The sequence below is a fragment of the Cavia porcellus genome, unplaced genomic scaffold (assembly GCF_034190915.1).
Source record: "Cavia porcellus strain 051 isolate PalLab524CR breed Dunkin Hartley unplaced genomic scaffold, mCavPor4.1 scaffold_24, whole genome shotgun sequence".
NCBI classification, from domain to species: Eukaryota; Metazoa; Chordata; class Mammalia; order Rodentia; family Caviidae; genus Cavia; species Cavia porcellus.
In genome coordinates, this window is record NW_026947507.1 from 22,941,071 (window position 1) to 22,968,220 (window position 27,150).

The 27,150-nt window shown below is 36.2% G+C and overlaps 1 protein-coding gene across 4 annotated transcripts in view; it reads right to left on the reverse strand.

Moving 5' to 3' along the window:
- Galntl6 (polypeptide N-acetylgalactosaminyltransferase like 6) overlaps positions 1 to 27,150 on the reverse strand; it is a 993,708-nt gene that overhangs the window by 149,707 nt on the left and 816,851 nt on the right. For all 4 annotated transcript variants that reach the window (XR_010042613.1, XM_023564834.2, XM_063234753.1 and 1 more), the window contains exons 6-7: positions 15,329 to 15,514; positions 11,113 to 11,296 (exon numbers count right to left, since the gene is read on the reverse strand). Coding sequence is in view for 3 of the 4 variants with exons in the window: in XM_023564834.2 (XP_023420602.2) it covers positions 11,113 to 11,296; positions 15,329 to 15,514 (370 nt within the window). In the remaining variant the exon portion in view is untranslated. The remainder of the gene's footprint in view (positions 1 to 11,112; positions 11,297 to 15,328; positions 15,515 to 27,150) is intronic.

A 27,150-nucleotide genomic window follows, 5' to 3' on the forward strand; every position in this document is an offset into this window, starting at 1 on the left:
GGGTTACAGGAGTAGTTTTGAGACTCGTTACATATGCTAAAAAATTTTTTCCATGAAATGATTTCTATTGCTACAAATTTTAAAATTTAATTCTTGGAATAGTTTTAAGCAAAAGAGAACCTAAAAACTTGTGTGCTTTATTTAAATATGTGGAACTAGCAAGACTGTTAGGGAGAAATTGGAAAGATGGCCCGGTCCTGCACTGCCACTATCTTGGTACAGAATGAGTTTTCTCTTGTTAGGCATGGTCTTCCCATAGGTAAGTTTACCAGCCAGGACTTGCAGCCTGGAAGACTCTGGCTTTTGAACTTTCTGCGCCCCTGCCATGGCTCACTTTCATGGAGATGTCCCAAAGGGCCAACCACCATGCAGGAGGAAGCTAGGGAAGGAGCAGGCGTCTTGTTATTCTCACAGAGTCTCTTGACTGAAGGAGATTAGAGGTGAAAGATGCCCTCTAGGTCACTCGTATATTAGAAGCCATCACCTGAAGAATTCTTTTCTACATGGCCAGTATGATGCCTTTCTTCTGAGAAGTAACTCGGGCCTTTGTCTTTTCCTTGAATCATGCTACATACTCCCTTTGCCTCAAGGGTTCATTTTGTCCAACTTAATTGACCCTCCAAGGAACAAAACATTTCTTTCTCTTGAATATATTTCAGAGGGGTCTACTCCATGAAGTACTAGACCAAAAAAAAAAAAAAAAAAAAAAGATTCAAAGGACTTTCTCGTTCTTGCTATGCTATGTGTCATCTTATCCATTGCTTGGTTATGACGTTGAAAGAGGTAATGATGGCCGTGGCCAAACCAGTTCCTCTGGGATGCAGCCTCACTGCAGACAGTCCTCCTGGATTCAGATAACTAATCTGAATAGCAGATAAGAATGATTGGACATTCAGACACAGGTAAGCTTATTAAGCACATTACTTTCCTAAAATGATTCATCTCTATATTAAGTGTGTGTATTAGTGTTCCATTTTTCATTTTCATGTTTGCTCTGTTTTTGTTAGAGGATTGATATGGGAGCTGCCCTCCTTTTGGGAACCTTATTTTTAGGCTGATTCTGTCTCTAGGGCAACACCAACTACTGTCCTCTGAGATCCCAAGTGAACTCCATCCACCCCATAAAACATCAGCAGGGGATCAATGCTGGGCTTTTCGTCTTTCTCTTTGTTGATTACATACATTTGCTTCTTAAAATGATCTTCATTGTCATTCATAGTGTACATGATTTTAGGAGTGTCTCTATAACTGATCATCTTTCTTCCTTCTACATACAGAAAATGAGCCTCTGGCATATTTTTCTTTAATTCTTCTTTGCTTTCTACCACTGCCATGCAAAAATCTATGCTATATTCAGTGTTGGCTAGGGATTCCACTTTCCTTGGGTTTGCTGAAAAAATTGTCACAGATTTTTCAACCACTGTAACTCTTCATCCTAACATTTATTTATCTATCCATTAATACTCACTGAGTGCTTGTTATGTGCAGCTACGAGGTCCTAGTGGTGCATAACTAAAAAATTGGATAAAACAGTCTCTCCTGCCCTTGTGGAGTTTATATTCTTGTACCAATGTTAGCAATGATTAGAAAGAAACAAAGACGAGTCTTTTATTGGTACTCGGAACTGAATCCAGGGCTTTGCATTGAGCTACATATCAAGCTCCTTTTTCAATGTTAGTCACGAAGTTGCTTAGGCTGGGCTTAACCTGGCCATCCTCCAGCCTCAGACCCCAATAATACTAGGGTTACAGGTGTGCACCATCTGTCCTGGCAAGACAGTTGTTTGATGAAGAAGGGAAGTAAAGAGGGTGGCAGAATTGGAGCAAATATTTTAGCAATGAAGCCTCACATTAAAACTAAAGCTATATCTATACTAGGCTTATGATTTGTATTTATGTCAGCTGGGAGACAGACAATTTGGATGAGGGTTTTGCTAAATTCTGCCATGCTCTGTTTTCTGTTATTCTGGGAAATGTAACTGTTGCTGAACTTCAGGTATTGGGAAGGGAGCTGTGACGATATCTTCTTGGGCACTTGGAGGCTTCTTTTCAGCTAAATGTAAGCAAGACTTTAATTATAGAAGGTCAGGAGCTAGAAAGTGGACATCTATATGTAATATAATTACAATCTAGGGTATAGACCCACAAGTGCACATAGATAACATTGTCACATTTCAAGGATAGAGAAGGGACAAAGTGAGCATTTCCCAGACGGTGACAGATAGGTAATGGCTGAAAAAACTATAAGTAAGCAACAAAAACAGTCACCAATCCAAGCCTGTGAACATTATGCTGTAATACTAGAGTGCATTGCTAGGTCCTATGGGGTGCAGTTCTATTGATAATCACTGGATGTTACTGGAGGTCCAGGGGTGATTGACTGAATTTGTTCCTCCCAAAGGTGCATGTGTTAGTGATGTAGTCCTCAGCATAGTGCTGTGGAGAGACAATGAATGGAAGCTTGAAGTCTACTAGAAAGAAATTAGGTGATGGGGAAATGTCTTTGAGGAGAATTTTGGGATCCTAGTAACCCTACCTGTCCTTTTTCACTTCCAAGCCATACATTCTTATCATGCCATACTAAGCCATTGGAGGTTCGGGTGATCATGGACTGAAACCTCTAAAATGGTGAAGCCTCCTAAACCTTTTTGTTTTTTAAGTTGATTAGCTCAGGTATTTTGTCGCAGTAATGGAAAGGTGATTAACACATTTGAAATTCAGACCGTAGCCTGACTAAGAAGGAGCGTGGCACTGAAGCAAGACCAGAAAGAGAGACAGAAGTCCAAGATTCAAGAGGAGATGTTATCAAAGAAACACTGAAGGTAAATAGTTGAAAAGAGTCACAGTAAGGTTAGTATGCAAAGGGGAGGGTACTCTGGAGTTCCACTGAGACCATGTTCCCAGTGACTGGTGTGTGTAGATGAATAATGCTCTTAGGATAGGGAAATAGGAATCATCTCCTTTCATTTTAACATACTTAATCTCATATAACTTCATGTACTTAAAGAAAGTGGTGTCAGAAAGAAAAATTTCAAAAATCAGAATCCATACATTCAGAAACCCAGAAAGAGGGTGTCTCAGAGCCAAGAGTGACCAGGAATCCAGAGATCTCAGAAGGCCAAGACAAACTAAAGAGGATCCAGCAGGCATTAGCAATATAATTAAAATGATTGCTAATTTAGTAATTGACTTTTCTCCTATTATTTTGGGTGTTACAGGAAGAGCTTGACAGGGAGCTCCTGCTGAGGTGAACACATGCCCTCTAGAAGAGAGATAAAGCAGGTCATTCCTGGTGAGCAGACCCTGAGAAGGGGAAAGAGATCACTGCAACCCATTGTGAGACTTGTTTATCAAATATTATTCCCATGGTGATTGGACCTGGAGAGTCAAAAGGCTGTCAGAGCCCAGTGATGGGGAGGGTCCTCCAAGATATGCTGTGCAGTTGACAGTCACTCTTTGGCACATGTCTGCCCATGCACCAACATTTTACTTTGCATTACAAAAAAATATTCAATGGGGTTTCATTCTGAGCTTTTGAGGAGACTGCTTTTATTGAATATTTTGATTAGTTTTCAGACACTTGAGCCATTTCTTTTCTTTTATTCTCATCCTCTGCAGATTAGGATACCATTTAGAAATGTGACATACTTTTCTCTAAACATTGTGTCCTTTTTTTGGTTGTCAAACATTGAATTAGATCTTGTTATAAACAGAACAGAAGCTGGCATTGTTGACATTTCCCTTCATTAGTAAGTAACTGAAAGCTGACATTTCCACCTATCAGCTCTCCTTTGGCTTAACAATAAGAACATGGCATGGGGAATGAGGCAATCTGTTTCCTTCCCTGTTCTCATTATGGACTCACTAAGGGTCGTAATTGACAAAACGACTTTTCTTAATGGTGCCTAAGTTTTTCTTTAAATGAGAGGAAAAAATTATTGATTACTCCCAGGATTTAAAGTCTGAAAGAATGAAAGAAAGCATTGATTTAAGTCCTGTGAGATTAGTGATTTCACCTCAGATGTGAAAACTGAATGAAGGAAAGAAGAACTTGATTTGAGTCTTAATTTTGACTCTTGTTAGATTGTGGTCATTCTTAATTTTGTTGGATCGCATTCTTTGGATTTCAAAAGTAGAAAAGTAACAGTAGCTATTTATCCCTAAAGGATTATTAGTAGACGGTCAGTTAAATAAGGTAGTAAAGGGCTTTGTATTGTGAAGTGTTTGACGACAGTCTTTATGTAACATATACCTAAGCTTAATGAAATAGATGGTTTGCTCAGCTTAATTGAGGGTTTTGAGAAGAGCAGGAATTTCCAGAAAGATCTGTTTGAAGGATGGACAGCTGAAGCCCCTTTTCACTCTCCTGGACCTCATCTCTCACTGCTTTGATGAATGTTTATTCTAACCTTATCTCCTCAAAAGTTCAGAACTAAAATTCCAAAATCTCAGTTACAGAAAATTGCAGGATTGGAGGTTGAGACTGAGAAAGCAAACACGATGGGGGTCTGTATGCATAAATTTGGGTTTTTTTGAGGGAAATGGTGTGAGACACGATTTGGAATAAATTTCTTGAAGATCACAGCAAAATTTGTGTGCATATTGACTTGGGAAACACGGTATGAAGAAAGTGCTTTAGGCTTTACAGATAGCTAGTATGAACTAGACAGACAAAAGGGAACATGAACAGTATCTAATTCAACTTGAAAGTGAAAGTGGAGAAGACCTCTAGAGTTATCCTCCTGACTTAACGTTCTACCCTGAACTCTGTCTGGTTTTCGAAAGGGAGACAATTAGTTTTTTACTGGTTTTGATAAAAGTTGATTTCCTGCTGGTTCAAAACTTACATGCAGTTTTGAGAAAAACAGATAATCTTTATTTTGAAATTCCAAACTTAAGCTAACATAACCCTAACTCTCACTGCAATTCATTGGATAAGAAGGTTAAAATTTTAAGTGCTAATTAATCAACAAGTTAGTTCATTCTAAGCATCAGGTAAACAGATCCTCAATCTTTTTGTTGTCTTCTTTTGCTTTAATCAAGTGAAGCTTGTGTTCAGCAAGGAGAGTGATACCTCTGTTTTTCTCCATTATAGTCTGCCCATGCCTGGGCCTCTGCCTTGAGAGTGGAAGGGCTGGCTAGAGCTCAGCCTCATTCTCATCCCTTACCAGGCATCTTCTGGGAAGCCCATCTATCTGCATAAAGTCGTCTTGGAGTGGTTTTTTAACACAGCGTCCTGAACATGTTTTGAAACCAGACTTTCCAAAAACGTTTGCAAAGACCGGTGATGCTTGCAGGGCTTTGTGATTCTCATTTATGGTTGAATTGGTATACTTGGGGAAGAAATTATTGTATTCTCAGCAAATGTTGCTTCCTGTTTCAGTGTGGTTATTCCTTAAGCACCGGAGAATGTATCTTCTCAGAATAGACAAGGTGGGCAAACAAAAATTTTTATAGTATAGTATCTTTAGTTGTGGGTTCTTATTCTAAATTGCTGGATGAATCTGGAAAACAACTTAGTTTTTCTGAACCTTAACTGCCTGATTTGTAATTATGTGGACACGTAGACTTGCAATAAGGATTAAATGAGTTAGCAGTGTATGTAAATTTCCTACCTCGGCTCTGAGTCTTGCCAGTACACTTGTAACAATGCTTGATTTCCTCCCTTGATGATGTAAAAGAAAGAATAATATGAAATGCTAAAGCTGAGCCTGGTGGCACATACCTATGATCTCACTCTAGGAAGCTAAGGCAGGAAGAGTGCAAATTTGAGGCCAGCCAGGGCAATTTAGTCCTCCGTGAGATTGCCTTGAACTAAAAATAAATAAATAAAAGAGCTAGAAGTGTTCCTCAGTGTGAATGCCTTGACGCAAGGTGTAAGGATAGGAAGGAGAGAGAGACACAGAGAGAAAGACAGAAAGACAGAGACAGAGAAAGAGACAAAGAGACTGAATTGTTTCTAAGTTTTTTCCTAACTTGAAAAATTTATGATTATTTATACATTTTTTTCTGAGTCTACACTAAGCCTAAATTTAGAAAAATGTTTCTTTTTTTTTTTTTTTAACCTAATAAGCACTGACTTTCCCAAACCACTGGTGTTAACACTTCCTCACATTCTTTTTGTAATACTGGAGATTAAACCCAGGGTTTTTGCACTGAGCTATAGCCCTGGTCTTTCCTTTTATTTTTTGAGACAGGATCTTACCAGATCTCTGAGGTTCCCAGACAGGCCTTTGGGTTCGTGATTTTCCTACATCAACCTCTCAAGAGTGCTGGAATTACAGGTATGTGGCACCATATCCAGCTTCTCACACACTTAGAAAGAAATTCAACATGTTGTGTACTCTGTCCCTTGGAAGAATGAAGGAAGATACTATAAGTAAAACAAATTCTTTTTTTTTGACATAGAGGCTCCTTATGCAGTTCAGGCTGGCCTTGGTCTCACTTTGTAGCCCAGACTGGTCTCAAACGTGCAATGATCCTCCAGCCTCAGCCTCCTGAGTGCTAGGATTACAGGCATTCACCACCACACCTGGCTCTGTAAGTACCTTTTTGGAAGGCATTTTGCTTGCATCCAAAAGTCACAGAACTCTCTGTAATAGAGAGTATTGAATCCAACGCATGGGAACTGTGCAGGGATTCCACATGTGGTTATTAGGCTCTTGAGGAAGCTTTAGTATGACAAGTGTCCCCTGGAGGTGCTTGGTCACAGCCATTACTCTTCATGGTTTGTGTCATTTCTGTACTGGACAATGACTCTAGATGACAAGTCACTGACTTAAACTGATGTTCCCGTGGACATAGAAAATTCTGAGAGAATAAAAGGTCCTTTGTAGTCACTGAGTTTTCCTTCCTCAATTTAGATATACTAATTTTTAAATTTTTGGAAATTGGTTGTCACTTAGGTTACGTGTTAGAATTTTGTCTATGATGATTAAAACTCCAAACTTTGGAAGTCTGTGGGAACATGGAGATCTGAAAAAGATGGGCTGCATATAAATAATCTATCTACAATTCTTTAATGAGATAGAAGTGGATTTTGAAAAAATACAGTAAACTTGTAAAACTGAGAGGAATAGCTGGATTGACTGTGAATGCTTAGGCAAAGGAAGCAGTATCTATCAAAACCAGTGCAATTCTCTGCATATTAACTTCATATTTATGGTTGACAGAGTTGTATATTAGGACCCGGGTTTCTGGTATATTAGTTGGTATATTTCATATTATCCTTGGGAACAAGTTGGAGAAATATGAGTTTGCAGTAAAGTAAATTTATGTGTGTTAAACAGTTGTATCAACAAGCATGAATGTTTACAAGATTCTGGAGAACCTAGAAAATATAGAGATAGAAGAGGAACCATCTGCTCTGGAAAAGAAAAAAAACTTCCCCATTCCAGTAGGAAGCACAGATATGACATCTTTTTAAAACCACCTTAAACAGCTTTGTCACTGGAGAGGAATTAGATATTCCTTACATTTTGTATAGGATAATTTGGCATTAGGGAGGCAAGATTTTCTTAATGTATAAAGAAGATTTCTGTCAATTGAATGGGCTGTTTTTAGGCAGCAAACTTACTTTCCTGTTTAAGCAGAGACTGGACACCAACCTGGACACTGCCCAGTGCTTACTTGCTTTGAAATTACCACCGTTGCTTTTGGTTATTTCTAAATGTTTAGACACTAAGTTTGAAGAAATAAGTGAGTAGATAGCAAATAAACATGTTCCTCTTTGTCACAATGGCTAAAGGAGTATATTTTTTGTCACACAGTAAAAGGTTATATTCCTTTGGAATTCTATGTGCAACAGGAATGAACTTTTAAATCATGAATAATAAGAATCTCTTAAAAACATTTCATCATATTAAATCAATCTTGTAAAGGGGGAACACTATGGCTTTCTTTAAATAAAAACAGAAATGCTTCTGGAATGTGTTCAATCAATCTCATCAGAAATATGACTGCCATAAAATTAGAACCATGATTGTTATATTTCGCTCATAAAAATAGGCTCAGTTTTTCTAAATACCAGATTCTTTTGCGAATGTCAGTAAATATTTTCTCAGGAGGCAAAGTTATCCGTAAGTTTTCCTTCTCTTTCTTGGTCAAATTATTGAAAGTTTTAGTTCCAAGTTAGGAATTGGTGGATTTTAGATTCTTTTAATTGTGCAACCTGTTTTAAGAAATATAGTTTATACGATATCCCAGAATCATACATACATTAAAAATGAAGTAAAATATTAGAGAAATAACACATGCATATGTGATAGAATAATAGTCTGAAATTTTCAACTCAACTCAGCCTAATACATTATTAATTAAATATTGATCACATATCACTCCTTTCACAGGAGTTTTGGACAAACACTGCTTCAGTCAATAATTATTGAAAACTCACAAGAAAAAAATAGCAGAATAAATGAGAAAATTCAGGTCTTCTTACTTTGGGATGTTTGGCAAACTTGTTACAGAAAGATTTTGTTTTGCAAATATATTATATAAAGGCTCCTGGGGTATCAATACATTACATATTTTTTCTGTAGTTCTTTTCATCCTGTCTTTTTAGTCCTCCCTAATCTTTCCACAGCAAGCACACATCCCTATAACCTCTTGAAACGTGAAAGCCCATGAGAGAGATAGAGAGATAGATTGCTTTTGTTTTGTGTACCTTACAGCCTTACATCTAGAGAAGCAAGTTTTAGCCTAAAGCATGTCTGTTTATGAGCACATTCAGGTGACTGTCGCGATAATGGAATTGCGGATACACTGCTCAGAGCGCTTGGGTAACCATTCCTTTATTATCAGGATGGAAATGCAGTTTTTAAGATCAAAGTGGACATCTCCTGAAAGTTACATTTATTACAAAAGGATGAAGTGTCTGCATTTGTAGGAATCCAAGGGACTTAAGGCAGAAAGACACTGCAATTTTTGATGGGACACCAGCTGCCTAAGTAGCTGACAGATACAAGTGGTAATCTAATTTTGAAAGTTACCAGTTCCGTCAGCTTCAGGTGCTTGATTTTGTGATAGTTATAGTGGGGGTCTGCCTGACAGCAGATCTGGTCATCTGTGCAGGCACTGAGAATATTTTTGTAATTTTCACCCTGAAGAGTCCTTTGGTAGCATTTTGATCTGTTTCAGAAAACAGGATCCTATACTGCTATCACAGCAGAGGTAAAGTAAAAGGTCATTATAATCAGTCAATATTACAGTGCTTGGAAAGTCATTGTGGATGAATTCTAGTGCTTAAAACAGAGTAGCCTCAGGTAGCAGGAACCACACTGTGGCCATTCTACTGTTAGCTAGTGCCTAAAAGCAGTTTTGCTGTGTTCAGGGCGCCTGTGTATTCCCATTTACTACCCTCTAATTTTTTTAAACATTTGAAACAAGATTTTACTTTTATTTTTCTCTTTATTTTAAAAGTTTTAGATACAAAGTGTATGTATTTAAGGTGTTCAACCTGTTTTGAAACATGTATGCATTACACAATGGCTAAATCCAGCCAGCTAGCAGGAGGATCACCTCCCCTGCTAATTATTCTGTTGTCAGGCCTTCTGCCAAGACTTTCACATGATTTACCTTCAGAGAAGACTGAGGACATCCTTCATCTGGGCCCACTTCAAATGCTACGTAGATGTTTTCTTATATGACTGAAATGCTTTTCTAGTAGTTTTGAATATTCATGACATTTTGGCCAATGTATACTGGAGACTAATAAAGATTTACCACTGTGTCTTTTCAAAAATTTTGCAGGATTAAGTCAAACACTAATTCCACAAGCGTGGATATTATGTGAAATTGTTTTATTTTATAAAAGAAATGACTTCTTTCTCATTTTATTGGCAGACAACTCTGAAATCCTCTTTGAATCCCAGGAGTTCATCTTTCTAGAAAGTAGAAGTGGAGGACACATGGTCCTGATAATTATTTTAAATACTTACTGTAATTTAAAGTGTTAGTCACAAAAGTGGTTATGTACTTCATAGCCTCTTTATTAAAAACTTTTAAAGCCTATAATTATTATTGATGAAAGGTATATTCATTTTAATGCATTTTAAATGGACTTTTACAGGGTGGACAAAGCCTTGATACAGCTTTCTTTCCTGTACTAATAAAATAATAGTTTTTAAATTATAAAGATTTTTTTTTTTGTACTGGGGATTGAACTCACGACCTTGCTCTTGCCTGAGCAGGAGCTTATGCCATTAAGTTAAACTGCCAGCAAACTATAAAATTTTAATGAGATCAAAAAGAATAACATTGGACTGGGGATTTAGCCCAGCACCCTAAGCATCTGCGGGGCAAGCATGAGTTTGTGAGTTCGATCCCCGGTTTAAAAAAAAAATAGTATTGGAATAGCATTGGAATAGTATTGGAATAGAGAGGTTAAATAACCTTGTATGTCTTGGGTAATCTCTGGTCTCACTGTTGGAAAAATTTTACCATTGATCGTTAAGGGTCTTGATAGTCAAACTAAGTCATTTTCTTTGCCATAAAGCAAGATAAAGATTTCATTTTGTAAAGATTAATCACTGTCTAGTCATTTAAATTCTTCTCTAGTACTAAAATTAGGGCAGGATTACCACAGATTATTTATTTATAATATAACATTTTCATTGACTTTTTCAGGTTTAAATTATGGAAATATCTACTCACAAGCACTGCTTTCTATTATAAATAGAGGAGTCCCAAAAAGATGTTGAATGTGAGCTTCATATTTTGGTTCATATTTTGTATCACTTCCCTTTCAATACTCCTTTAAGGAAAAGTAAAAAAAAAAACCCCACTGAAAACCAAAGGACAGAACCCAAAAGGGTAACACGCAGTCTTTGTCCATGTATTCTCTGTCAATGCCACATTTTCCTGATTCTTTTTACCTACACACAGTTTCTTTTATGCTTAGTAAAGCCTGAGAATGAGTGATCCATGCATTCAACACAATTTGTAGTTTTCTACAGCTTGGAGGTCTGACCTTTTTCTGGTGCTGTGCATATTGTTACCACCTCGATTATTCCATCTTATCAGACATAATTGCCCTCATGGGCCCTAGGTTTGACAGGCCTGGAATGAGTTATCTGCCCTCTCTCCCTGGGCCCCTCACTCAGCTGCTACTCACTCAAAAGGGTCGCTGGGATCTGCCCTCTGGAGTTCTGGAGGGATGGGTATTCTTTTGTAGTACATTTCCCAGTCGAAGGCTCCTCGCATGGCATCCCCAGCTTGTGCCTCATACCCAAAGTGATTGTGGTCAATGACATCGATCATGGGACACACGATGGTTTTGTGGTTTAGTGCAATTTGGTCTGAAAAATGAAAGCACAAAATAGGAAATGACATGCCTGCCTAGGTCATCTATCATTTTATTTTCCAGCAAAAAGAAGCCTACAAATTATTGTTAATGCATAATGTTTGCAGGCTTGGCTCCCTGTCGTCATTAGAGCACTTTGCAGGACTCTCTGAGTGCTGAACTTAACACGATGGGACAGTGATTAGGTACAATTAGACTTGTTGTGTTTTCCTTTAAGAAAGTTATGTCCCAGAGAGACTTGCAGAAGTCCATTTAGCTCTGTCTGTGTCACATTTTTGCTCTGACCTGTCCCCAATCTGTCATTTTGTCATGTATTCAACATGCACAGAGTATAAACAGTGTTTGCGTTCCTTCAAGCATAGAGCTGGGGCTTGCTGAGAAATACTGGCCTGTTTTCTGGAGGTTCCAAAATGTAAATATTTTACTTTGTGGGGTTTTTTTTTTTTTTTTTTTTGGTAGCTTCTAATCTCATAACAGTCATGATGGCTGTTTCTCTTTCAATGCTGACAGATCGTACATAGGATTCTTTGCTCTCAGACTTGCCCGAGATTTTGTCCAGTTCCGCTTTCTCAATGTTCATCAGAGACATGCAACTTTTGTCTTCCTTCATCATGTACGAAAGAAGTGTTAGGTGGCATTGTGCTATGACTCTTAAGCAATTATTAAGTCATTTGTGTTTATTCTGTGTCTAATACTCCTAATAAACCTGTAAAATAGCTGTTCAGAAATAGTGATGCTCAATTGTTGAACAAAGAAACTGAGTTCAGAGAGGTTAAATAACCTGTTAAAGTTTGTCCAGGTTCTGATAAGAATAGCCAGGATGGGATCTCTTTTCAGCTGCAAAACTTGCAGCTAAGAAATGATTTTCTCCCCTTATGTTCTAGCACCTTCTTTTCTCATACAGGTATAATTGTTGTGATGCCATTAATATCCAGCACAAGGAACTGGCTCTCACATAGTTTGACTGATCTCAAATAGCCCTGCAGGAAGTATTCTTTCCAAATGTACACTTTACCAATATTTATTATATCAAAGCGTGAAATATCTGCTCTTTTATTATCTGGGAGACCTTCAGATATGGCACGTAACATTAAACAAAGGCTATCTTTTAGACATATTATAGAATTTGGTTATTTCTGGATCACAGTTTTCTTTGAGTTCCCAAAGTAAATCTATATCAAGGGTGGTTCTCCCAGGAAGGGGACTGTCCATGTGCTTCACATGTTTCTGCTAAGCATAGGACAGGAAACAAAAGGCTGTGACAAAAGTGGCCTTAGTTTGGTGATGCTAGTAAAACAAGGCATGAAACCTGCAAAATCCTGTAGATTTCCTTTCAGATCTACATCCTTTTTCTTTCATTCATATTCAATAATCATTTATAGAATGAAATTTAGGTGCTAGTTACTTTTTGGGGATATAGTAATGACTAACACCACAAAAGTCAGGAATGGACTTTGTAACTGAGTGAAGAGTGATGGGAAGGAAGTGGGGGAGATTAGAGAGAAAGACAGAAAGACAGACAGAAAAAAGGAAGGAAAGGAAACATGACATCATGTGTAGGAATAAATTCCCTGTGATGCATATGATCATTGTGTGTGTCTAAATTATATGAATAAACTTAATAAACATTTTTTTAAAAGTCATATGGGGAGGAAAAATAATAAATGTAATAAATAAGTTCTGTACTGTCTTAGAAGGTGATGAAGGAACATAAAAGAGGGTAAAGGAATGTGGAATGTTGGGGTTTGGAAGGATTGCAGCTTCCAGAAAGTAGGAAGAAGCCCCAGGAGGCCTCGGAGACCCTGCAGGCTGTCTCTCTCTGTCTCTCTTTTAGCTAATTGGTAGATGGAAAGTTAATCTACTTCAGTGGCTCTCTAAACATTCATTTTCTCCTGGGTGAGCCTTGTAATGGGTTTTAATCTTTCTGTAAATGATATTTCCCCAGAGACGGAGACAGGAGACATCAAAATATTTCTTCTATCACCTCTGCAAGTATTTCAGTGTTAAGGTTTTACAACTCTTTTCCATCAAATTCAGAATCTGGCTGATTTACAAGTTCCTTGACCAACAAGGAGTTGCAACGGGACCCTAAGAGAATGAGTCTGTTAAATTAACTGTCAGCCTTCCCTTCAAATTTCCCTTCAGCTCTTCTCCAGCTGTACTGGTTTAGGGTGAAAGCAGTATGACTAATTTTTCATCCAAAGCTTGTGCCTACATTTCAATTTCCAGGGATCAAACAAACAGACTCTTAATAGGAAATTGAAATTCAGGTATAATCCCAAGGTGAAAAATGAGCCAAAAAACTTGTGACTCCATTTTTTTTTTGGATATGTCAAGACACTGATAGAGGAAAATAAAAAAGGTAGTGATCCCAAGCTTGAATCATTCCTTATCCATTAGGCCTACAGGAGATGAAATACTTAAATGAGAAAAAGTGGGTTATGGTTTTCTCTTATTCTCTGTTCTTGTCTCTTTTATTTTTTTGTCTTCTTTTTCTTTTTATTAGATTCATAGTGAACTAGTGAACAATCAGAGGCTCCATAATTGGCACTTAGGGACTGCTTTGGCTCATAAATAAATGAGGCCTTTTGCTGACTTCTTGAGTATTCGATACCATATAGATCAAATTCAGTTTGAGGGAATCTTGCTGTTCCTGATGAAGCTCTAAATTGCTATGTCCTTGGACAAGGTACTTTTAATTAAAGGCTCAGAGGAGTCTCCAACTGTTGGATTGCTGAGACATTCCCATCGTTAGGATGACAGGGCAGTCATCTGTGACAATGTGTGGATTGGGTGATACGGTAGGGGTATTAGTTGCTGAGTGTTTTCTGTTTTAAAACCTATACAGTTTCAGATGTGCTCTCCCCATCCTTTACCAGTGAAGCTTGATTGTTTTGAGCTGAATCCTACTTAGCAGCCAACAGCAAATCATTCTTTCTGAGACAGCTATTGTGAAGAAGGTAGTTGTTACTGGCTTTAGTTCTGAGGCCAGGGATACATATTTGCAGTAAAAATTGATTTGGCAAAATCAGTAAGAATAAGTGCAATACATGTGTATCAAGAATTTCTTAGACCGAATTTTTTTTTTTTCAAAAGCAAAATTTATTTTTTGGCTACAAGTGGAGTTTATATTGGGCTTCATCATAAAATAAGAACGAAAGTATTGAAGTTTAAATTGAGCTGCAATTATATTTTCTATCTTAAATTACTCTTGGTTTGTTCATGTTTCTAATAGTTCAAGTGTGGTGTGACATAGTTTTCTCTTCTGTTTCCTCTTAGCCAAACAGCAAGCATTTACAACTTATTATCTGGAGAGCAGCTTGAGGTGTTTGTGTGATTCTATGTGAATATGGGGGAATCATGTACTTAAGGATGGTATCAGAAGTGGAAAGAACATCAAAAAGAAATGGGATTATCAGTCATAGAATGAGCTGTGCATGGTGGCACAAGCCCATAATCCCAGCACTGAGGCAGAAGGATTGCCATGAGTTCCAGGCGACCCCGGTCTACAGAATGAGTTCAAGACCAGACTGGTCTACACAGAGAGATCATGTCTTAAAAAAAAAAAAAATGTCAGAGTGCCTACCCTTTACATTCTGATGCTGAATAATTTTCTTTCCTCCTTTTTAAACAATGTTGTAATAATTGTTAAAATGCGAATGTGTGTATTTTAATTTTATTGCAATTAAAAACTGACTATAAAAAAGTTTTGGTGGCATTTTTAAGCTTGTAGCATTTACTCCATAAATAAAGGAATATGTCTAAAATAAACCTTTTTAAATTTAAGTTAGATTGCAGCTGGTGTTATCTAAAATACCTATTTTAATTCTGTTTTCTAGTTAACTACTTGTCTTCAGCAATAGTTAAGGCACCATTCAAGTATTTTATTGTGAAAATTGTGGGAAGCGTCTAGTCTAGCCTCTGCTGCCTGCTGTTTAAACAGGAACAAACCTTGCTGTCCTTCTATAAGACCCCGATTCCCTCAGCGCCATGGTTCCAGTGTGTCATGGTGACAGTGTGTACTCACTAAGGAGTGGGGGCAGCCAATTCACATTGACCTCACAGTGGGAGTCCAGGAATGTCAGCACCTCTCCTCTGGCCATAGACGCCCCCAGGAGTCGGGTCCGGATGAGTCCTTCCCTCTTCCTGGTACGAAGAATTCTCACTTTGGAAAAGCGAGCCACGTATTCTTCTAGTTTCTCTTTCAAGTGTTCTAGGAGGAAACAGTGCATAAGGAGAAGGTAAAACATTTGCTGCAGCAGAATTACTCAGGGGTACCGGGCCTAGAAAGTATGTGATGATTCCTAGATAACAGTTTAAGAGGTTGTGTTTCTCCTCTTCTTATTGAAAGGGGAAATACTTAGAAGTTTTGCATGTTTTGTTTCTCTAATTGCTTCCTAAACTGTAAATACTGCCCTTTGTTTGAATGCAGTAGAAGTCAGTGACACAGCAGTGCTCCACCATGCAGTTACTCCTGGTCAGCTGCCACCATGTTAATCTGGGGTGGTGCTTGCCAAGATGGGCATTGGCCTGCTGGCTCCTACCAAGCAAAGTCAGATGAACATTCAGCACACAGGCTCTTCCTAACAAGAGTACTCTTTATAGCAAGGCTTGCTTAGTCTGGAAATAATGCATGTAGAACAAGACAGAAAAATATGTTAAATCGATGTGAACTACACAGAACCCTTGAGCCTTCTCAGGTAGTAACAAATCGGTAAGCAAACCTAGCTCTCCCTTCTGACCTGAAGTAGAAAGATGACTGAGTTAGTCTTGAAATACAAATGGAAAAGGAAGGCAGAAGAAATACTATGCAGTCATTTTGAATTTAACTATTTCAGATTTGAAAATATTTCTTAGCCTAATTGAATATTTCTTTACTTAATTGAAAGCAAGCAGTATGAAAAAGTCGTCAAATAACTTATTTACAGAAAACACATGTTCTCTTCCTTATTGTTATCAAACACATCAATATTTCAGTCCTTTTTATTACAAATAAGTGCATTTAGTAGGTTTCTATGCAATGCATACTTACATGTTTTATATTCCCTGCCTTTGCTCTTCCAGATCTAAGGCATTATGAAGGATCTAGGGGAATTTCTGGCAAGTACAGCTCAATATTCATTGAATTCTAATCTCTTTGTACAGCATGCTATTTTTTACTTTTCAAGCTTCTAGTACATATCTGTAGTCAAAGCAATATTATTAGGACTCCTCTTATAATCCATAGCAATAGTGATTTAGGTAGGTCTATAATCATTGTCCTATTTAACAGATATGGGAATCTGTTTCTCATTACATAGTGGTGATTCTTAGTCTTATCTTGGTATTAGTGTAATTAAAAAAAACTTAATTTCCCTTTTCTTTTGACCGCTCTGTATCTGTTTCACAGATGAGTCAATTAGAATGATGTGTAGCTTTCTAATTTTCAATACAAAAGAATCAGGTACTATTTTGTTCTTCCTATCACTAATGGAGATACAGAGTGGAGACTACGGAGAGCAGAGATAATAGGATTTGGAATCAAAATAGTCCTGGAAGGGTGGCTTGTAAAAATGATATAGATGGGTAGGTCATGTAAACTCTTTCAGTTTGAATTTCCTCGGGTATAAAATGTTAGACTTGGGGAGTTTATGTTCTTTTTACAATGAATGAATGTCATGTTCTGAATTAGAATTTGATTATAGCCTGGTCAGTGTTCATTGAAAAATCATTTATTAAGGTAACAATTGGAGACCTTCACGCCCTTTTTAATTGGGCATTAAAAACAATGCCCAACTGTCATTTAGTTGGGCATTAAAACCTTTCTGAATTACCAATTTACAAATATGTAGCATTTTGTAAAATTTAGTTTTAAATTGGTTATTTGGGCATAGAATGGATTGCTTCATGAAACAGCGTCTACACAGTCACCAAAGACCTCAAGATAGACGATGAATATTTATTTAACCTATCACAGCAGCCCCCTTTCCCTTCCCCTTTTCTTTAATCTTCACTGTTCTTTTGTCAAATGTACAACACCAAGCAGCATCCCAGCGCCCCATTTGCATTTTTTTTTTGTTGTTCTCCCTGACTCCCAGGGACTAAGGTGGCCTCTAGTGGTGGCGCGAGAAAAATTTTCTATAGCTCTGAGGAGGAAACTGTTCCAAAATATTCTTAATTCCCGCGTACTCCAAAGTGGGAACCAAATGGTTGCCAGTCACCTGAGTAGGATGGTCCCAAATTCAAATTTAGACTTTCGCACTTGTTGATTTTACAAAAAATGGCTTACAAGAAATTCTCCAGAACTCAGTGGGGACTTCCTGTACCAGTTTTCTCTACCCCCCCCCTCATTTTTCTGATTTGGTGAACTCTTTTTATATCAAAGTCCATTTTAATGTAATAAAAGATTGTATAATAGTGAATTCATGGAGCACAAAGGGGTCAATCACAAAATAGAGTCCACTGGGTATTTACATCAATTCCTGCAGTTTGAACTTTATGATGATAATTAACTTGCTTTGCCTCTACTAATTATCTGGTCCAGTTCCCTTTGGGGTCCATTCTTAGTTAATAGTCCAGTTCTGACATCTAATTACCCATAAATCACAATGAAAGTAGGTATCATCATTTTTATTGCCAAATAAAATAAACAATCAAATTATATCTCAAACAAGGGATATACTGGAGGTGGTGGAGATGGCTTTAAATTAAAAAAAAATTGCCTTTCTGTAGCATGTACAATTTTAGACTCACTTCTCAAATATTGTTCCTGTGATGCTAAATGTAATTCTGTATTAATTCAAGCTTCACATCTTTGAAGATGATTTTTGAACTCACTTAATTTTAAATAATTCCTACGGAATTTATGGTATTTTTGTAAAACAGACAGTTTTTACCAGTGACTGTGAGACACTAATAGAACCACTGAAAATTGTAAAGTCAGAGGTCCTAGACTATAAATTGATATGGTATTACTGAGGTCCACTGAGAAATATCCCCATGAACCAGAAGAGTGATCATAACTTCAAATATACAGTTTTTGCTGGAATTTATTGTGTCACTATAAAGCAATAATGAAACCAGGTTATACTCAACTGAAATTTTGGTGACATGCTATTGTGAGTATGAAATGTAGAAGTTTTCTGAAATGCATCTTTCTTTTGCCTGAGATTTCATTTATACTCCATAGATTTATGTGGAGAATATATCATTTGTTAATGGATTTATTGTTTAGAGTACCAACTAAACACCAACAGCATTCACTTTCAATTATTGCCCATTCAAGAGAATAAAAGACAAGTGCCACACTCCTTCTGCTGCCTGGTCACGTGGATTGGGGTAAATCATTTTGCACAGTCTGACCTCATTCCCATCAGCTACAAGGTGAAGGAATGTAACTGGTGGATATTATGTATTTCTTCTAGGTTTCTGGCTTTATGATTTCCTTTGTGGAGTTTCACTTACTTCAACGAATATTTAATTTTTACTAAGTGCTTCCAATGGTTGGTATTCTGATGTCTTCTTCAGACTGTGTCTCAGCTTTGAAAGTAAGAATTAAATCAAAGTAAAACTAACGTGCATCAGAAGTTTAGTCAAAAAAGGCAAACTCCAGGGTATTTTCTTTGGTCTACACATCATCTGTGTAATCTCCTGCAGTTCGCTGTCTATAAGACCATCACTGATGGCAGAATAATGACATTGAAGCACTGTAAGTTCATCAAAGATTTAAGCCTGTTCAATAAGTTACACATATTATTTTTAAAAATGCAATAATGAAGTTTAGAAAGTTTTTTGAGAAATCAGTCCCAAGGGGTGGGCAAGCTGGTAAGCACCCATGTCACAGAGGACGACCAGGCATTCCATGGAGGGAGCTCCCTGCCAGGCAAGGCCAACAGTAGCCACACATTCAGCAGCGGATACGGAGGCCCAGAAACTTGTTGTCCAGTGCTTCCCATGTCTTTTGGTAATTACTAGTTTATATCTCAAGTGAAAGGAGAAAGGAGCTAGGAGACACTGCTGATCTAGAGAGAAGATATTCTTTCATTTCTTGTTTTAAGCACAGACCCATGGAGATGAAATCCTTTTGCTGTTAATACAATGTTGTTGATGAGTTATAGTATAACATGACCTTAAGACCATATAGAATATGTGCTAGCTATTTCAGGTGATGTCCAGTTATGAGTTCTGAGATGTATTAAATTGTAAAGACACAGAGGCATACATATCTTAAACTTTTTTGGTTAATCTTTACATAAGAATACACTCTACAGTATAACTCTAAGCATTGTTAAGCCAAGATTTTACCATAGTGACAAGAAGTGCTTTAAAATTAGAGAATAGGATATTTTCCCATTTGTTAATCTACTTGGTGTATGTCATGACCTGGAGGAAAATGCTGCAGTAACTGTGTACCTAACAGAGATAATAGAACATTTTCTGTCCTTTTTTAAACACAAGAGAAGCATGAAGATTTTAAATCTCCAGCTGAGTTCTAAAAAACTGATTGTCAATATCTTTTTGTCCTGGTTGACCACACTAAATCTGTCCCCTTTGATAGCATTTGAATATAGATATTTTTCATTTATCTCAAGAGCACACACACACACAAATCCCACCAAGAAAAGAATAGTATTGATGAAACCATGTTCAATCATTTCTACTTTGATTTCAGCTCAGTTCTATCTCTGGATGTCCTATTTTCTATTCTTTTAATTTTGACGCATCTTAAGTTATTTAGGAAAGAGCTTAAGTTATTTGGGAAATAGAGAAAATATATTTCAGATAATACAAAGTGAGAAAATATAGAATTAAACACGTCACCCTTTTGCAGACTCTAATAAATGAATAGATAGGTTGTATAAGGTTCCTAACATCATAAAAGAGTAATAATATAGTAGGCATCACTGGATAGAAAAAATACATTATTGCCTATGAAGTATTCTTGTCTAAATCATTGTCTGATTTTAATTATCTCACTTTAATCACATATTTTTTAGAAAATAAATGCATTGAAGAAATGTTAATGCTACACCAGGGATATTATCAGCAATCTCCAAATCATGGCAAATTCCTCAGGACAATGACTTAGTTCCTTCAATAAATATATTATTAGGAAAAAAATATAATGAGAGAAGAAACCTGAAGATGAACAGGAACCTAAGAAAGCTATCAGCCAGTCCAATGAGAGGACTTCAAATGGATTCAGATTCACGTAAGCAGTTGGGAAACAAGGGACCCTGGTGTTTCCAAAGTGATCCAAGCCTCATAGCTAGATCACGTTGTTCTACTGTTTTATGAAACTATCTCAGAGAGTATAAACACCAGTTTAAGGACATTCAGAGACCATGATAAAGGGAAGCAAGAGCAATATTTCTATGAAACATACAGTGTAGCAAACAAAGCCTTTTCTCAGCTGGAGTAAGCAACTGTTTTTTTTTTTTTTTAACCTATATTTTCATCCACTTGTGAACGAGAATTGAGATTTTTTTCTTTGTTTTTTGTTTTCTATGAGACTCCTTTGTTCTATGCAGTCATGGGAAGAGAGGATTGCACAATACTCTTTATATGTGGCTTGCCTTTCTGTTTGTCTTCTGAATGAGGCAGTGACTGCCATTTGATTGGACTGTTTTTTCAAGAATACTTAGTAAGCAAAGACAGAGACAGTGTATTGCTCAGAAACAAAGCGCAGGTTTATTGATAGCCATGACATTAGTGACAGTGATTTCCTCTGGAGCCATTGGTAAGCATGCTTGTTATTTAATAAAAATGATTTGAATTTTTAAAATTCAATATAACTGTATTAAAAACAAAATATCAAAATCAAATATCCATTGCTGGTGAAATAATCCATTCTCCAGGTGAACTGGGACAAGGGAACTGACAACAACCTATGTTCCATTACATTGCTTTCTATGAATAAGAAAGTTGGTTGTCTCTATTTTTAAAATTTCATGTCTTCCTTCTGCATTCATAGACAATTAAAAGCTCTCTTGTTAATTTGCAAATAGAGTAACATCTCAGATTCTTCACAGTTCTTTACATAAAGTTGCAAAGGCCATTGATGAAAGTACTAATAAACTTTTCACTGGGGATCTGAACTTTTTCTGAGCAGGCATAGAGAGAAATGCAGAGCAAATAGATGGGCAATCTTACACGAAAGATAATCAGTTCTTTCCTGGACGTAGCTACCTATGGCTCAGCTGAGCTCCTTTCATTATGAATTTATTTTTCTCACTATTTTCACCTGCAGTTAAATATTTCAGTACCTGACAGTAGCTTTATCTTCATTAGAAGAATTTAATAGTGAAGATACAGATTTATGTTTGCCTGGAAGTTCTGATTGTTTATTATGATCAGATCCAAAGACCCTATATTTTCACATGGAAAACAGGACTGGAGGATATTTTGGGATGTGGTCTTCCACTGGTACAGCTTACTGGAAGGGAAAGCTTTGGCTGTGTCACATTTTCATAATAACACAACAGAAACAGAATATTAAGTCTTATTCTAGCCGCAGTGCTTATTTGCTCACCCAGAGCAGAGCCTCTAATGCAGTGGTTGACAGCTGTGACCCAATGGTGGCATCACTCATGGGAAGGACTTTTCCATGTGTACTGTTGGACAGAGGTATACAGACTCTCTTTAAAATATATCTCAAATACAATTTGGATAACATCTGATGAATAAAGATTGCCAAAGTAAAAACTGTTATATAGTATGGGTACAATAAATGTAAAAATTTGGCACATTTTCAGGAAAACACAGTGTGTGTAGGAGGTGGTGAGAGTCAGGTCTTCATAAAATATTTTATGTCTTCTACATTTAAAGTATGCAATCTTAAAATGCATTTTGAAAGAGGGCCTATAGTTGATCATTACACAAAATATTCAGATATTTTGGTAATATTTTAAAAACTGACTGCACATAAAATTATAATGTGTCTGAGATAAGCTTAGTTCAGTTCATTTATTGCAAATTTGATTTGCACATTTAAATTTTTGAGAGTAGTGTATACTTTATTTACTATTTTAGTTTTTCACAATATTTTCTTAAGAATCATTCTAAAATGATTTTACCTAAAAGCTGGAAGGCTTCAATCTAAAATCAGAAACAAGATAAAAATGTCCATTATCACCACTCCTATTCAATACAGCTCTGGAAACATTAGGCAGAACAATTAGACAAGAAAGGGAGAAAAAAAGGAATCAGAATAAGAAAGAAAGAAGTTAAATTATCATTATTCACAGATGACATGACAGTCTACATAGAAGACTACCAAAACTCCACCAAAAGACTTCTAGAATTAATAACCAAATTCAGTAGCGATTCAAAGTCAACACTCAGAAATCCACAGCATTCCTGTACACAAACAACAAACTTACTGAAAGAGAAATTAGGGAAACCACACCTACCACAATAGCAACCCCCCAAAATGGAATACTTAGGAATCAATCTAACCAAGGGAGTAAAATTAAAAATTTCAGTACTCTGAAAAAAGATATTGAAGAGGCTATCTGAAAATGGAAATATATCACTTGACCATGGATAGGAAGAACCAAATTGTGAAAATGGCCATACTTCCAAAACTATTATATAGATTTAATGCAATCCTAATCAAAATGCATTAGTATAAGTCACAGATCTAGAGAAAACATTACCCAAATTCATTTGTAAACAGAAGAGATCTAGAACAATCCTGAGTACCAAAGGCAAGGCAGGAAGCATCACAATCCTTTACTTGAAATTATAGTACAAAACTACTGTGATAAAATCTGCATGGTACTGGAAAAAAAAACCTCACCAAAAACAGACCTGAGAATCAATGGAACAGATTAGAAGACTAGGACACAACCATAAACACACTTAGCCACCTTACCTTTGACAATGCAGCCAAACATGTTCACTGGAAGAAAAAGTCTGTTTAATAAATTGTGCTGGAAAAACTGACTTTTCACATGCTGAATAGTAAAACTAGACCCTTGTCAATCACCATGCACTAAAGAAAGTGAACATGAATCAAAGATCTAAATACTGAAACTGAAACACTAAATCTACTAGAAGACAAAGTAGGTAGAAATCTTGAAGACTGGGTTAGACAGAGAACTCATGAAACAAAGCAAATGCATGGGAAGTACTTCAAAGAAGAACAACCAGGATCTCATTTTATTAAAAATTTTTGCACCTCAAAAGAAATCACCAATGGAGTGGAAAGAAAACCCATGATTTGGAAAAAAAATTTAGCTAAGTGTCCCTGAGACAAAGAATTTCTATCTAGAACATATAAAGAATTGAATGAAATTAGGCCCCTCAAATTCAAATACCCAATTCAAAAGTTAGTGTCTGAGATGAATGCACACTTCTCAGATGAAGAAATACAAATGGAAAATAAATACATGAAAAAATGTTCAGCATTACTGATTTTCCTTGAAATGCAAATTAAAACAGCATTGAGATTCAATCTCACTCCAGAAAGAATGGCTATCATCAAGCAATTAACCAATAACAAATATTGACAGGGGTGTAGGGGAAAAGGAACTTTTCTTTGTTGATGGTAGGAGTGTAGACTGGTGCAGCCACTGTGGAAATCAGTGTGGGAATTCCTCAAAAAAATAGAATTAGAGGTCCCCTTCAACCCACCCTTTCCCCTTCTGGGTATTTTTGCAAAACAATTAAAAATATCATATCATAGCAACATATGTGGATCCATGTTTATAGCAGCACAGTTAAATCTTGGAAACAACCCAAATGCCCATTAACTGAGGAATGCATAAAAAAGATGTGGTATTTTTATACAATTGAGTATTTTATACTCAATTATAAAGAACGATAAGCTAGAGGCTTTTATAGGTAAGTGGATACAATTTCAGACCATATTCATAAGTGAAATAAATCATACTCACATGTGTAAACATCGTATTGTCCTCCTAGTATAAGAAACTGAAAGATTAAATAAGATCCAAAATCTATAATTGATATTGTGAAAGAGAAAGAAACTGCTCAAAAGGAAAGAACAATATAAGCTAAGATAGTTATACCACAAATTTGTTTTAGTTTAGTGAAGAGAATTGATTGTGCTTATATTGTTTAATCAATTTTTCATGCCTATATTTTATAATCTGAGCAAAACTGCTTTGAAGATAGAAATATGCAATATACTATTGTTAATTTTCTATTATATTGTTATGAAATTCTGTATCATTGTTTTTATTTTTTCTCTTTAAAATAAAAAAAAGATTTGTCTAATGCTTCAGATGCTTTTCAAGTAATTCTTATTTAAGACATATGATACTTTTCTAGGTATTTTATATTTCCCCCAAATAGTTGTAATTGTCCTTTGTGAATAAATAAAAATGAAGTAATCTAAATATAATTTATAGTTGATAATTTTTCTGTTTACATAAATCTAGAATAGAAACTTTGACCATTCTGCAGTTTAAATGTTATGATTTGGATTTACAGTGTCACCCCAAAACTCATCTGTTCAGAGATGAGGCTTTTGGAGGTGACTGGATTATGAAAACTCTAATTTCATACTGGATTAATCCATCGATGGATGTATAATTTGATGGCATTATTGGTAGGCGGTGAAGACTTAGGAGGTGTGAAGGGAGAGGATCTTGGTGGCACAGCATGGGAGATGATGTCCTGTATCCAGCCCCTTCTGGCTCCGGTTTTCCCGTCCCTCTGCTTTCTGATTGCCATGAGGTGGACAGCTCTTCCTTGCCATACACTTTTTTTCTTCTTGCCTCAGGTCTACAGCCACGGGGCCACTAACCATGGACTGAGATCTCTGAAAAACCATGAGCTGAAACAAACCTTTCCTCTTTTAAATTGTTGATGTAGGTTTTTGATCACAGTGAGCAAAAGCAGTTAACAATTAAATTTAATTCAAAATTATTTCATTTACATAATTCGTTCTGATGTCGTAATGTTTTCTCAGAAGAAACAGGATTTAAGTGGAAAGTAAGTAAAACAAAACTGTTTTGTATGAAATATTGCTTAATATTATAAGCTCACATATGATTAATTACTATTTTTAGCGATGGTACCTTCTTTTTAATAATTTAGTACTTTTATACTTTAAATATTCTGTATATTGCAAAAGAACAGGCCATGGTTTACAAATGTCATTTGTGCCAAGTACATGTTAATCCAGTTTAATTTCCCAAATGCAAATATCTAACCATCAACGTTATAGTCAGTGGTTCCTTGCTGTATAGTTGACCTTAATAATTTTGTCAAAGATGCTGTGAGGTTGTACTCTTAAATACCACAGAATTTATATTATATTATATTATATGATTGATATTTTCATACAATGGAAACATCTTTTTAATACTTCAGAGCTGAACATGGTGGTGGACACCTGTTATTCCAGCACTTGGGAGGGTGAAGCAAGAGGATCATCCCAAATTTGAGGCCAGATTTATCTACATAGTGAGTTTGAAGTCAGTCTGATCACATAGTGAGACTCTCTCAAAGAAACAAAATTTCAGTACTTTTAATTATATTCTAAACATTCTGTGTACTGCAAAGTAATAGGCCAACAGTTAACAAATGTCCTTTGTGCTATGTGCACAATAATCTAATCTAATCTACATAATCATTGGTGAAAGTATTCAATAATGTAATCTATCTATGCTCTATCTATCTCTCTGTATGTGAAAACTGAACCCGGGGCCTTGTGAATATTAGGCAAATACTGTGTCCATGTTCATTCCTTTTAAAGGCAGAGTAATATGCCATTGTATTTATATACCAGATTCTGTTTGTTCACTCATCAGTGGATAGGTATTTTAATGGTTTTGGCTTTTGGGTGGTTACAAACATGGGTATAACAGTTTCTGAGACTCTGTATTCAATTCTTTTGGTATATATTACTTTCCATAGTGGTGATACAACTTCAGCTAGCCATCAACTGTGAGCAAGAGTATCTATTCAGCTTTAAAGTCCTGGTGGAACTTTCTATAAAATGTATATCTAAACACATTTTGATTCAGTGTGCAAGAAAGCTCGGGCCATGCTTGTAAGAACTTATGAAAAAAAATTCCCTAAAGTGACTCTTCCTAATCCACTAAATATCAATTATTCTACAAAGAAAGAAAAGTCTGAGTATCGACAATTGTGAATACTTTCAAGATAGAGAATATGGCAGTTATCAAAATAAAAAAAATAGTATAGGCACTGAAGTTTCAGACTAAAATTGTTAACAAGGAAAGCCTCTAGAAATTGTGTTTTTCATGCCACAAAATCATCTTTCACTGATTTTTGCTGATTTTAAGAAAGCTTCTTCCTCATCTAACTGTAGTTTTCTTAATCTTGAAACCTGTCCCAAGTGCTCCTTGTACAAGATTATTTGTTTTAAGATGTGATATAGCTACTCCAAAAAATATGATCAACAAAGAAATGCATTAAAGGAAACACCTAATGTCCTTAAAATAAAGTTCATTTCATAAATTTCACATTTCTCCAGAAACTTCAATATTTTATTATTGTATTTTTTCAGACAACAGATTGTATGATTTAAAAAACTGATTATAGGGGCTGGGGATTTAGGTCAGCGACATAAGCAACTGCCTTGCAAGCAGGCGGTCGTGAGTTCGATCCTCGGTACCAATAAAAAAAAAAACTGATTATTGATGTATAATAAGCTTAGCGCTACTATTTGTTACTGATTTATTTATATCTGTTCTATATATTTATAGTTTGTATAAGAAGCCTTTTATGAGCTGTTTGACTATAATGACCATTTGTAAATATTGAGGCTAAAAGCAATTGTTTTTCTTTGAATAATTAATGATTTTTCTGTTGCTTGTTTTACTAAACAAAATCAGGATAAAAAATAACGGTGGGCCTAAACAATTATGAGGT